This window comes from Cryptomeria japonica, chromosome 10, assembly GCF_030272615.1.
Source record: "Cryptomeria japonica chromosome 10, Sugi_1.0, whole genome shotgun sequence".
NCBI classification, from domain to species: Eukaryota; Viridiplantae; Streptophyta; class Pinopsida; order Cupressales; family Cupressaceae; genus Cryptomeria; species Cryptomeria japonica.
In genome coordinates, this window is record NC_081414.1 from 135,501,234 (window position 1) to 135,516,502 (window position 15,269).

The window sequence follows — 15,269 nt, forward strand, 5'->3', positions numbered from 1 at the left end:
TTATTTGATTGTTTTAACTTTTTAATATTTTATTATTTACAGTTTGTTTTGTCTAATGAAATTTTATTGGGCATAGAGTTAGACATACTTATCTTATTTAATTTATCTGTGACAGGTCTCCTTATTGGCAGAGCATGTGGTAGTGGGAGTGCAAGCATTGGTCCTAGAATTTGTAAATCTAGGATGGATTCGTATTTTGAGCCACACACTACTCCTGGTGCCCAACCTTCGTTTGAAAGCATGGGTTGGAACAAGGAGGTACATGATTAGGCTAAATGTGCAATTGGAAGATTTTGGTACTGGTGCAATATTCCATTCTTTGCAGCCAAGCAATTCCTTTTAGTTTTTATTTGATTGTTTTAACTTTTTAATATTTTATTATTTACAGTTTGTTTTGTCTAATGAATTTTTATTGGGCATAGAGTTAGACATACTTATCTTATTTAATTTATCTGTGACAGGTCTCCTTATTGGCAGAGCATGGTTGATGCCATCACTATTTATGGGGCAGGGTTCAAAGCCCCTTCTGATGCTGAGTTAAGTGGCCAATTTTTGACAGAAACGGTGGCTGTTGTAAAAGCCACATTAGAGGACCAATGAGAGATATGGAAGGGTTGCACCATCATGACCAATGGTCGGACCAATAGGAGAAACCGAACGCTCCTAAATTTTCTTGTTTCTTCTGCAAGTGATTGAATAACTTGAATTTGATTTAATGATTAGTATTTTATTTTAAATTTAAGATTTATTGAATGATCATTGATCATTGATTTTGCTTTGTTTTCAAATTTCAGGTGGCACCATGTTCCTGAAGTCCATTGAAGCTTCTGCACATTCCAAAAATGTCACTTTCTTATGTGAGGTTATAGAGGTCATATATGAGGTGGTTGAGGAGAATGTAGTACAAGTGGTGACCAATAATGCAGCAAATTATGTTGTTGAAAATAAACTTTTAATGGAGAGACACCCATCTATATTTTGGTCTCCATGTGTCGCCCATTGCATTGGCCTCATGTTGGAGGACATTGGAAAGATTCCATGGATCGGGACATGTAGAAAAGGCAAAAAATATTTGCAAATTTGTTTACAATAATGCATGGGTCCTTAACCTAATGAAGCAATACAAGAGGCGAGAGGAGTTGGCTCGTCATGGAATCACTAGATTTGCCACCAACTTCATCACATTGCAATCCTTGATTCGGAGTAAGGCATCTTTGAGACGTATGTTTGTTGGTGAGGAGTGGACTTCCTCATCCTATGCTACGACTGTTGCAGGGGTTGATGTGGAAAATTGCATTTTTGATGAGTCAAGCTTTTGGGCCCCTTGTGCTAAGATTGTGAAGGTAAAAAATTTATAACTTCTACATTATGTTTTAATTTTTATTCATAATTTTCTTTTATTTGCTTATTTTCATTCACAATTTCACACTTAAGTTAACTGATATTAGATAATGTTTCACAATATTTGCAATTCATTGAGCCCTTGGTAGTTCTCCTACGAGTTACTGATGGGAAGAAACCTACAATGGGCTACATATACGAGGGCATGGATAGGGCCAAGGAGGGCATCAAATCTACCTATGGAGGGGATGACAATACGTATCGTCCCATTTGGGATACCATTGATAGGAGATGACAGGTCCAGCTTCCCAAGCCCCTCCATGTAGTTGCTTATTACCTCAATCCGACATTCCATTTCTGCCCTAATTTCAAGGCGGATGAGGAGGTTCTTAGTGGGCTCTACTCAATGATAGAGCGAATGTCGCCTGTTCATAGTAGCACTATAATCCACAACCTAGAGGCCTTTAATAATGCAGAAGGGGAGGTATTCTCTCATCAACTTTGCAAAGAAAATTGGACAAAAATGCAACTAGGTAAAAATATATATTTTAAATTTTTAAGAGCATAATTTTAATTAGAATTATTCAATTTATTATTAATTATTAAATGAGGCTGATTTTTTTTTCTTTTTCTCATCTCAAATAGATGGTGGCAGATGTTTGGTCCTAAAACACCAAACCTTCAACAGATAGCCATTCGTATTTTGAGCCAACCATGCAGTCTTGTCGGTTGTGAGCACAATTGAAGTATGTTTGAGCACATACACTCCAAGAGGCGCAATAGACTATCTGTGGAGAGGTTGAATGATCTAGTCTTTGTTCATTACAACCTCCGTCTTAGACATAGACAGGTTATGGACCATGACACCACCCCAGTCATGCTAGAGGAGGTCAATCCAGAATCTGAGTGGATCAGTGAGGCTACGGATCCTATCTTTAGTGACAGGGACTTTGATTGGATTGACCTGGTAGATAGAGAGGTTGAGACTGTAGCCATGGCAAAGGAGGAGGTTAAAGCACGAGTAGAGCCAGAGCCAAAGCCAAAGCCAAACACAGCTGATGTTGGTGAGGGTAGAATGGAGTCACAGGCAAAGAGTATGGTTGTTGAATCATCCAGGACCTACCTTAGACGCCTTCATAGGAAGGATGTAGGCTCCTTTGAGCCATAGACTTGTTGTTTTGATATTTGTGTGGAACATTTGATGTCATGGATTTCATATTCCATGAGTTTTATAATATTTTTACATTTGACACTACGACTATTTATAAATCTATGTTTGCTATTTCCTTCAGCTACAATTTTCGTTTATACTAATGTGATCGATGTATGCATGTGTATGTGATCAAATTAGCTTCTATTTGATGATGTTATTGTGTATTTAAGGTTTATTTAATAAAGGGTGCATGAAACAAGTTTTGAATCCTTAATATATCTAAATTTCTTGGGTTTTTCACTTTGTCAAGTCCTGGCCAAGTTTTCTTGACGAGTCCAGAGTTGCGAGTTGAATCACCCTTGCCGAGTCCGCGTCAAGTCCGAGTCATGTTTCTATGGTTATACATAAGCGGTTACTCCAGCACACATCTCACTAGTAGATATGTTTTGGGTAACAGACACTAAAGATTCATTTTGGTGAATGTGCAGTTGATGTGACAAAACCAAGATGGTTAGAAAATGTTTGTCATAAAGCAATATAGTAAATATCAAAGATTGATTGACAACTAGTAAAAAGATGTGACAATTTTCTCCTGAGTCATTTCGGGACTTTAATTTGCTTCAGTTTGTTTTCCTAAAACATTCTATAGCTACTTGTATGCTCCTCAATTTGTTGCATCATAGTAGCCCATCAATAAAGGAGCTTGTTTGTCCCCTTAACATCATCAATCATGAAGTCAACACTCCTATGATAACCTCAGGGATGGAAAGGATTCTTGACATGTCAAACTCTAATAGTATGAACCATTATTGGCAATCGCATTGTCTCTGTCACCACCACCAAAGTAGCTCACCCAACACCAACCCTTAGCCAAATAAATGAACTCCCTAATCCTCATCTTCCTTGTCATTGGCATCCCCAAGTCCCTTTGGCCCAGCATCATTTGAAATTATTATCATCTCCATCCAAGTATGTCATCAAACCACACAGGGTCATGCTAATAGGTGAAACCAACTTCATTTGTGCAATCCTCCATATTCCAGCCCTTTGTAGAATTGAGGTCTTCGTAAGAGCTGGCAACCCAATCTATTCCACAAGCAAGTTCTCCTCGCAGACTCACCCCCATCTAACATAGTCTTGCTGCTGTAAGTGGAACCATTTCAGGTGAGTTCCTTATCAATTTTAGTTTTGTCTATCCATATTACAAAACTGCAATGTGCAATAGGGTGAAACCAGCAAGACGATTACACTTCTGTTAGATGGTTACTTCAGCTGACTAACTAATAATTTTGTATCCACAACAAACAAAGGTAAAACTAGGCAAATGATCAAAAGTAAACCAATAAAATTGCAAACAACTCAAACATACCTAATCTACTCTAAACATTGATCAATTAGACTGTATTTGAATTTCATTTTATTGCCCTCTAATGAAGCTACTGTGCTTTTTATACTTTCTAGCTTTCTGGCCTACTTCTAAAAAGTGGAATAGGTGTTACTTTCTGTGGGTCCCTCTTGCTACTGATTGGCATCCCACAGTCCTTGCTCATGTGAATATAAACTTGTCTCTTCCCATTCTCTGTGTCTTTTTTTTACAGCCACAACTCCCTTTTTCAGGGTAAAAGGTTTGAATTATTTTAAAATTAAATTTGTTTGAACTTTTTAATTTTGCTATTTTCTTGTATGTGGATGGTGTGTTGTTTATTGGTAACAGTAAGGTGATGATTAGGGAGCTCAAAACTTAGTTTTCTGGCAAATTTGATATGAAGATTTGGGGGCTACAAAATACATTCTGGGGATGGAGATCAACAAGGATCAAGTACACAAAAATCTTTGGTTAAGTTAGAGTAGGCATGTTGCTACCATTTTGTAGCAGTTTAGACATATGTCCTAAGTCAAATGATAATTTTGAGGATTTGTCTAATCTGTCTTATGTTAGTGTTCTTGATAGCTTAATGCATGCAATGTTTTGCACTAAACCAAATATTGCCCTAGATAAGAGTTTTGAGCAAGTTTATGTATCAACCTCTTAAAAAGCATTGATTGTATGTTACAAAGGTTTTCAGATTTTTGCATGGGACTTTTGATTACTGTTTGTGTTATCACGGTATTGATGATGTGGATAAGTTGTTGCAGGGCTTTGTGGATGCAGATTGGGCAAGTGACTTGGTTAGTCAAAGGTCCACTAGTAGCTATGTGTCTTCTCTATTTGGCAATGCAATGGGTTTGATGAGTAAAGGCAGCCCACGGTTTATTTGTCCAGATCCAAAGCAAAGTAGCTGCTAAGCATGCCTCTAAGGAGGCAATTTGGTTACTGAGACTTTGTGCAGTATCAGTTTGGAGTACAAAGTTGTTAAAATCAGTTGTGACAGTCAGAGTGCTATTTTTTGGCTGAGATTCCCATGTATCATGCTCGTAATAAGCATGTTGATGTTAATTATCACTTTGTACAAGAGATGACAGAGAATGGTAAGGTCATGCTACAAAAAGTTGACACTCAAGAAATGCTATAGATTCCCTAACAAAGCCAATGCCTACAAATAAGTTCTCTTGGTGTAGGAAGGCCATGGGCCTTAGTTCTTTTACTTTTTCATTCATATTTATATGGATGTATTTGCAATGTATAATGTCAAGTAGGAGAATGGTGAGATTGATGTGCCATTTACCTTGCAATCCTATGCATATTTTATGTATCCAACACTCTTGAAAGGTGTACTTGGATGCCTAAGGTCTAATTGGAGAAATAGTTTGTAATATTTATTCCCTTGAGTTATAGGCATATGTTGTTATATGCATTCATGAAGGAGGTTGAGCACAACAATGGTGGTTATGGTTTGCTTTTAGGTCATTTAAGGCATTTCCCATTCCTAGGCACTAGAGGAAGATGTAAAGAATGTTCTTATGATGAATGGGTCCCATATGAGTTGGTGGACTCCACAATGGAGTCCTATACTCTAGAATGTGAGCCATCAAGGAGTTATTGGTCAAAGATGCCTTTGCGGTTAACTTTTCTATTTGAGGGCTCATTGATTGAGCCCATGTGACACCCATGTGAAATTATTTGATGCATTTACTATTCTTGGAAGATGCTCTCGAAGGTGGGCATGGAATCTTTGCCTAATATCATGGTTTTGGTATTCATTGTTTTGGCTTCTCTCCTTGCCTATATATTGAATGTATAATATGGTAGCTTTGTATCATTGTTTACAAGTACACTAGTGTTGTAAAAGTGTAGAGTGTTAGTGTGTTGATATTTTTTCATGTACATTGAAGATTAATACCATAATTCCATAGTTCCATAGAGTTTCCTGACAGGGGGACACAAGGATGGGTTTCAGGGATGGGGGGACCAAGGGCCTAAATTTGGGGATGGCAAGGGAACAGCGAGGGGATGGCAGTGGAGTGACAGTGGGGTACGAAACTGTTATACAAATTGAGGTGAATTGAAATCTTCAAAGCAAAATCTGCAATATAACATCTCTGTGAGTGCCCCATGAAAGACAAACTAATTTTGACAAAGTTAATGGTTGCACTTATGTAATGGCATGTGTCATATAGCAAGTGACCTGGCAGCCTCCCTGACAAGGTTGCCAGAGGTCATGGTGTTGTGGGGGGACATTTCCCCCAAGTCCCCAAGTCACAGAAACGTTCCTGTACAGGGGACGTGGCGTTTTTTGGGGGGACGCATCCCCATGTAACAATGATTATTACATACTTGTCCTTTTTCTCTAGTGGAGTTTTTTTCAAAAGAGTTTCACCACATAAACCTTGTGTCTATATGGTTTGTTGTTTTTATTGTTATGGCTGACTTATGCAACTACGTAATATTTTTTTATATTAATCTTGAATAGAGAAGCATATTTCAAATTTACATACACTTTGTAGAAGGTTTTATTTCTGTAGTTTCACGGTCACCTTGTTTCTCGACACATATTTGAAGGGAATTTTATGAAAAAAAACTGTTTCCAGAACAAAGCACTTTATTTATTCTTTGTTTTTTCCTCTTCTGCTTCAATTCTTTTTAATTAAAGCACTCCAGTTGATTTTAACTGCATAAAAATCCGAATTCTATTCAAGAGACATTGGGCTCTCAAACTAATGTATGCAGAAAAATTATAGAATAAAAAAACAGCACTGGAAGTATAATTCTTATTTCAGTTTAATGACAATAAAGAAAAACAGATCTTCAGCATTTATACTTTCAGCAACATGTGTCTGCAAGTTAGTGTACTCAAGGTTACCGTGTTAATTGAAGTTTCAATCAAGAAGTTCAAGTTAATCTGTAAGTGCAAAATCTACATACCAAGGATTGAATTTTAACATGGTATTAGAGCACAGCAACTAGAATCTTCCATGTACATGGATGGAATGTGTTGCTAACTGTGAAAGGGGTTGCCAGAAGATTTCAGTGCCCTTACTTCAATGATTGAAGTAATATGGACCTGTGAGAGGTTGTAGAGTGCATGCCCTAATCGTTCCAACAATTGGAGTGTTGGTCTACACCTGTGATAAGCTGCTGACCTGATTTATTTTCAATTGACTTCTTTAGTTTCAGGGTGTTCAAAACAGTTGCAAAAATGACTAGTTTTGATCTCAAAGATTGTCAACACTTAGATTGTCACGACTTAGAGTGTGCTTCCAACCTTACAACTTAGTAGTGCAATTGCAATTGCTACTGGAATAAATTAATCTTTAGTTCTATGTGAATACAAAGGTTGTACTTCTTGCTGATCATGTTCAGTTGGTTGAACATGACAACAAGATGACCAAGGAAAAGCTAATCATTTAAGATTCAATGAAGAATCATTTGATCCCTCGCATTGCAAAGCAACAAACAGCCAAAGAGATGTATGATTCATAAATCACTCTATATCAGAGGGTGAACAACTCATGTAAGATGTTGCTGAATAACAACCTTAGTGCCACATGTATGAATGACACAAACACAATAACCACCCACCTAATAAAGATCAAAGCAAAAGTCAAGGATGAAGAGTTGGTACCCATAGCCTTAAATGGGTTCCTCTCCATCCAATGCTTTGTTTGTTTGGGGTGCTTGTGCCCATGAGATGCTCCCTAGTTTCTAGAAGCTTTGGGATGATTTCATCCAACAAGAAACCAGACATGAATTTACTTCAGTCAAAATGGAAGATACTTAGAACCAAGCCCTCACCAAGAGGATAAGATAGGTGGCAAGAATGGACAAGGGAAGGGTCAAAATTCTTCTCAACATGGGAAGAAAAACTTGGCCATATCAAATGTTTCAAATGCCACAAGAATAGCCACCATGCCTCTCAATATCCTAAGAAGAAAAAGAAGGGCAAGCAACAACAAAAGCAGTTTGCATAGAGTGCAAAGACTATTGTAGTAGATGAGCTTCCATCTAGGCTTGAGACAACCTTCTCCATGGTGTCATGCTTATCCACTAACACCATTTCTAGCATAGGATAGTACATGAACAACAAAGAATCAAGAGAAGTGACCTTCAATCAGGGTCATACATGAACAATGGACAATTTGAGCTCACTCTTGTTGGAGTTTTCGCCCATTAAAGGGTTTCTCCAAGGTTATTTTATGTTTTTAGTCTCGTCTTGCTTATTTCAATATCGTTTTTAGTCGTTTCCATCATTTTTGTATCTTGCTATGAATGTTCCAATGAACTAAGAAGATGTAGAATACTCTACGAAAAAGATTGCATCTTGTTTTGGAGAATTTTGGTGTGCTGGTGTGTAAAATCCCTAGGTGAAGAATTGTTTAGAGGACTATCCTCAATAATTTATAGATCATTTTGTGACTTCGTGGATTATAAAAACTAATTCACCGAAGAATAATACAAATTCACCAAGGATACAACACCTAAAGTATTATGGCATCAAGGAATATTAGAGGAACTCAATTTAACAATGTGTGGAGAAAGCAACTCATTCATCGTCACTATATCAAAGAATAGGTCTATAAAAAGGACATCAAGCTGATTTAATGTCAAATAAAAGATCAAGCAACAATAAATTTCATAAAAGCACTAACTAGAACAAAATTGTAAAATTTAGAAATATGATGTGTTTGGCAAAAAGACGCAGATGGGGTATTAGGATATTATATTTATTTAGAGTGTAATGTTAGGACAATATCATACAATGCAATAGTGATATGTTGACAAATTGCTATATTACCAATTTGTCCCTGCTACCTTCCAGTTTGGGCGCAATCCACTCTAGGGTCTGATACTAGTTCAATGCAAGTAGAGGTGCATCCAGCAGTCTGCAGTACGCTTGTGGGTTCATCTCAAATAAAACCAAGTAAACCCACATCAAATCCACAAAAATCCACCCAAATGGGAGGTAACCCATGTCAATTTGGGCACTGTTTCCAAAAAAATGCATTTTACTAGTTTCTGCCTGAACTAACAACTATAGATACGCCAGTGGACGGTAGCAAACATACATCTACTGAACATACATATAGATGCAAATATCACTAGCCCGAAGGGCAACCCTCGGTACTCAACTTCAATTGGTTCACCCATATCAATTGAATAATCCATAGGTAGTAGAATAGGTAGGGTAAAAAGATGATGAGATGGAAATATCTCCTATAGTTTCAATCCTATGAAGACACTAATATCAATTATAATGTAATAATATTTATAAACATTTATAAAATTAATGTATTTATTATGTAACTTATGTTTATAATATCAACAATAAAAAAATTATGTAAAAATATTAATATTACTAATTTACTATTAATAATAATAAAAATTTGTAGTTGTGTATTAATTAATTTCTAAAATTAATAATACATTAATAATAACTTATCATTATATTGTAATATTATATATTTAACTTTAATAATATTGTGTAAGGCTTATTAATATCCCTATAAACTAAAACTAGCAATTGCACTTTGGTGTGCAATGGGTACACCGAGTAGGTGTGGAATGTCAATTAGGGAAAGTTTTGGTCTATTTATTGCTTACATATTTATAATACATGATGTCAATGGATAGGCCATTTAACAATTGATGTATTTTGTTCAAAAAAGGTCTAAATGAAGAAGTGATAGCTTGAAATCAATTATGCATCCATTTATAGGGTTCCAAACATCACAAGCAAAAACTTTGAATCAGGAAGATAATTAAGGTCCATTACCAACAATCCCATGTTATGTTTGAGAGAGAGAGAGATGCAAAGACGTATAGATATAGAGGTCTAGGAAGAGGGAGAGTGAGAGATGTGGATGATTAGGGAGAGGGAGACATGTCTAGAGAAGAGAAGAAAGATAGAGGTAGAGATGAAGAAAGAGCAAGAAAGGAAGCTAGAGACAAATATATAGATAGAGAGACGTAAAGGGAGAAATATATATATAGAAAGAGATAGGGATATAGTGAGATATAAAGGGAGAGAGGGGGAGAGGGAGAGAGAGAGAGAGAGAGAGAGAGAGAGAGACAAGTATTGAGACAAGTAATAAAGAGAGGGAGAGATCTCTATATAGAGTGGGGGGAGAGATAAAGAAGGAGATAGGGAGGGAGAAACAAGGTGTGTGTGTGTGTGTGTGTGAATGAGAAAGAGATATGGAGATAGAGAGGGAGGAAGGGAGAGAGAGAAGAGAAAATAGAGAGAGGAAAGAGGAAAAGTACAAAGATATAGAAAGAGGGAGAGATAGAGAAAGATATATTAAAGAGGTAAGGGGGATGAGAGAGAGAGAGAGAGAGAGAGAGAGAAATTATTTTATTATATAAATTTAAATAAAATTTCAAAATTAAAATCTCAAAATAGAAAATTTTAATAAGACAAAAATTAACAAAAGCTAGACATTTTTATAAATACTCTCTTTTAAAAATTAAAAAAGTAGTATTGAAAAATAGACTATATTAATTACAAAATAAAAAAATAAATTATCTTTTCAAAATTTATATAGTTAAATTAATCAAATTCCTAACACATGATGAGTTTTGAGAAAAGTTTCTCTATATACTACTGAAAAAATTGTATGCAAACATGTACACTCTAATAATCGTATTCCATGATATGTCATCTCATTCTTTTTTTCATATGATCAAACGCTTTAGAGTGTCCACCAAACTTTTACCCCTTGACATGCATGTAAACAAGGTTTATTTTAATGTACTATCATTTACTCCCTCGTGATTATAATTTGTTCACTTTGTTATGATAAAAGATAGACTAATTAAACAAGCAAAATAGCTGTCAAAACAATAATTAATATATAATATATCTTAACACATTAATATTTAATATATATTTAATATTTAATATTTAAACATGTTTAATATATAGCATTAAAATTAAGAAAATATTATACACATAACTAATTTTTATTTATTTTTTAATTTAATTTTAAATTCACAATATATTAATATATTATACATTTATATTATTATAATAAAATCTTTTTAACTCTTAGTTTAAGCATATTGTAAGCCTCTTTTAAACGGTAGTTAAAGGTAGTTTTGAATTTTGGACCCAACCTTAATTCACGTGCGTTAATTTTGTAATGAATTTACTATAAAGTTCTATGAAATATGGTAAATGAAATTTTGACGGCAATATATATCGATAAGTATTCAATGAATGTATGGGTAAGAACATTATTTAAAACGGTGAAAGTTGTGCGTTTCCCGAAGACCAAGCAGCAATGCAGTTAATGTCAGTGAATGGTGGAGGACACAATGACGGACATCCAACCACGTACACGGTGAACTACAGAAAAATGAGCGGGCAGGATATAAGTGGAAAAGAAACGTTGACCAAACCTTTATGTCCCAGCAGCAATGAAAAAACGGCAATTAATGAAAAACCATAGGAAAATCATAAAATCGACGGAAAAAATCAACGGCTGACGCTGATTCAATTGTCTTGCATTGGCATAGGTGTTCTGTGAGTCGTGGATGCATTTTTAGAGGCTGTCCATTTCATATAGAAGACGCCTTCGGCATAAATATTAGGGCATACGTTATTACCTCTAATATTTTTTATTTTGTGTGAACAAACACCAAATTTTTTTTTTGACAAAATCCTTTAACTAAGCCCCTAAACCCAAAACCCCAACCCAATACTAGGATTGTTAACTAATACAGATCATAAATCAATAACTAAAAGTTAGGCACACAACCTTACTTGTAAACTAAAAATATTAGGGCATATGTTATTACCTCTAATATTTTTCATTTTGTGTGAACAAACCCAACACCGCATTTTTTTTTTGACAAAATCCTTGAACTAAGCCCCTAAACCCAAACCCAACCCCAACCCAATACTAGGATTGTTAACTAAGACAGATCGTAAATCAATAACTAAAAGTTAGGCACACGACCTTACTTGTAAACTAAAAATATTAGGGCATATGTTATTACCTCTAATATTTTTCATTTTGTGTGAACAAACCCAACACCAAATTTATTTTTTTGACAAAATCCTTGAACTAAGCCCCTAAACCCAACCCCAACCCAATACTAGGATTGTTAACTAAGACAGATCGTAAATCAATAACTAAAAGTTAGGCACACAACCTTACTTGTAAACTAAAAATATTAGGGCATATGTTATTACCTCTAATATTTTTCATTTTGTGTGAACAAACCCAACACCAATTTTTATTTTTTTTGACAAAATTCTTGAACTAAGCCCCTAAACCCAACCACAACCCAATACTAGGATTGTTAACTAAGACAGATCGTAAATCAATAGCTAAAAGTTAGGCACACGACCTTACTTGTCCCCAATATAAATTTATATACATACAAGACATCTATGCTTATTATAAAACACATTCTTTTGTCACTCCTCTCATAACTCTATAATGCCCACAAGCAGATGAAGGTTGAAAGCAGAAAATTGACTACAGTGAGCTTGAAATACTTCTATTTTACTCAAAATGCACTAATCCCATAATTAAAATTTTATAACAAGTTACATCCTACTATTAAGTTGAAAAGGCACATAAAGCCATTGAATGTATTATTTGCCACTAGAGATAAAGTTTAGTAAGATAAACTTCCAAGTTAGACCCAAAGAATTTCTGAGGCCAGTTAAACAAGTATCACATGCAATTCTAGTGTTTTGCAGACCCTTTTAGTGTAATACAGAGGCAACACAAATATGCTCTTTGATAAACAGAAGCCCTGACTTAAGAAATAAGCTGTCCCCAGCTCAATATTTCTAAATACAATGTGTCGATATGTTCAGTTAGAAATTGCAATATTCACAAGAAAAACTACCAACCATACAGACTCAGATGAATCTTCAAAGGTTCCTACATATGTAAAAAGGTTACCAATGTTCCCCCAAAAACGAAACTAAATAATTCAAGCAGGTTTATCTATGAACATGACAGGAAAAACTGAATTGCCAGCTGATTCGATTTCCATAACAAAAGGTATACACTAGAAATCTAGGCGTTTTCCCTAGAGTTCCAATTTCCTCAGGAGTCGTAGATGTGCATTTAAGATTCCTTTCCAAGCTTAGTGAGCTCTTGGATAGACATATATGATATAAAAAATTTAATTAAACAATAAATATCTCAGGCCTGCACCCAAAAGGGGGAAAACAGCTCTCCCAACAAAAACATCAAATATTGAAGCAAATAGCAACTTGAGATAATGGAATCGATAACCAAAAAAGCAACTGCAAAAGAACACATGTAAATATTCTTTGTTTAGCCATTAACAACTAAACACATACAAGATTGCCAGCGATTAACAGTTAGGGCATTTATTTTCTTTTTATGCCCAACTGAATCTGCAACATCTGCCAATGGTCCCATTGTATAAAGACATGCTCCAGAAGTGGAATCCCAAACCTGAACAGAAAGTAAAATCACCTCTTAATTGCTAAAAAGATAAAAACCATCTTAATTTTAATTTAAACATAAAAAAAGTATTACTTGTTTGCAATAATTACCTTTACTAGATTAGAACCACAAGATACAATGCTTGCACCTCCTGCAGCATATTCAACCGCTTGTATCTGTTTATAGATAAATAAAAGTGTTGCAAGTAGAGAGAATGAAAAGCAAATGAGAGCGTATTAAAAAAAGTAAGAGTTTGCTAAGGCATAAAACTATATAAATGCTATTACATTCAGGCTACTATATGTGACAAAATTCCAAATAATATAAAATAGCTCAATTTTTAAGTACACAGGATATACTTTTAAAATACCAGTAGATATAAGATTTAATAAAACTTGAACATCTGACAGCTCAGTAAATTTGCTTCCTGATTAAAGAGTAATTTTATTATGAAATCCACATGCTTAACTTGTATGCAGGGAATAGATGCCTCTAAGCATCTTACCTATCCAATTCCCATACAAACTCATATGTCCTACAGAAACAACAATGAAATACTATGAGAATTCTCTGATATATACATAAAACCTTGTCAAGGCTATTTGAGGTTGAAAAACAATGGCTAATGTTTTCAATAGGTTGAGCAACTCTAATGCTGACATAAATCTTACTTGCTCTGTGAAACACTGTGATCCAAATTTCAAAATCTGAAATTCAAAATTTTATTCATAATGTTTTCTATCTGTAATATACACCTTTTTTTGTTTGTTTATTTTCTGTTTGAGCAGTGAAATAACATATTTGCAGCAATGAAATAACAGAAATAACTTTTCAAATACAATATTTCAGAAATACCCACAACCAGTAACAAATTCAGAATTGTTTTCAGAACTGAAAATACAATGTAACTTCAAAATCTTCAATACCCACATAGTGATATCACATTACAATGAGATATCAGACATAACCATCAAATCTGGAATATACAAATTTGTTTAATGCACTCAAACAGCAATCTGGGATACACCAAACTTGGACACCACCTTCTTATGTCTCCTCCAAAGGCCATGATAGGAATGTATTTGGATTGCAAACCCTAAACACCTACAAACAGCAACAAAACTGCCTTCAAAAACTAGCTGCCCACTTCACAAATTCCCACGCCCTCTCACAGACTGAACTGTCAGCAAGGAATGGATGAAATTTGCTTCGAATCTGCAAAATAACTCTTCAATCTTCCCTTCTTGATGTTCTTCAAATCTTCTCTGAAGATTTATGCTCAGAAACTAAAGTTTCAAACCACTGTGAAGCCCAATTGTGATTCCTGAGTATAATCAGGAAAAAATCCTCCAGGTTAGATCTTTTGCTAATGAAGAGACTGTCCTCTGCAAGTGTTTTCGTCCTCACAAAGCAAAGGAATGAAAAAAAGTTCTAAGTTCAATATCAAATCCAAGTATAATACAAAAAAGCTCCAAAAACTGTCTTATAAAGGCCTCCCAAAAGCCCACGCCCCCACTTACGGATTTGCACTTTTAATTCTATTTAAATATTTCCTTATGTCTTCCAACTTAGGCACCCACATCAAAAGAGCATTTTATTTAATATTTAAAGGTCACCTTATATCGCCTTGAGCGCACACTAGACAAAATATTAAATTAAATAATGCTAAACTTAGTATTCTGATGCTATTTAACTTTTAAGTTAAATGCTCTGGACCACATTAACTGCCAAAATATCAACATCAAATGTATTTACCGACATTCCCAAAATAGAAATACTGCCAACTGTCCAAGTCGATGTCCAAATGAACACTGACTAAGAATAGCAAAAATGGACAAATTGCCCGAATCCACTCCAAAAAAGATCAGTGTAAATCTCAACTGACTGAGGTCAATGCAACACCTGTCATCGCCAAATAAACTGGATTGAACGGCCACCACAAGTCCTGTCAATGCAACACCTG

At 35.1% G+C, this 15,269-nt stretch overlaps 1 protein-coding gene across 1 annotated transcript in view; it reads right to left on the bottom strand.

Moving 5' to 3' along the window:
* Nucleotides 1–15,269, bottom strand: part of LOC131027167 (uncharacterized) — a 171,667-nt gene that overhangs the window by 50,733 nt on the left and 105,665 nt on the right. Inside the window, exons 11-12 of the mRNA XM_057957167.2 lie at nt 13,417–13,482; nt 13,198–13,315 (exon numbers count right to left, since the gene is read on the bottom strand). Coding sequence (XP_057813150.2) covers nt 13,198–13,315; nt 13,417–13,482 — 184 coding nt within the window. The remainder of the gene's footprint in view (nt 1–13,197; nt 13,316–13,416; nt 13,483–15,269) is intronic.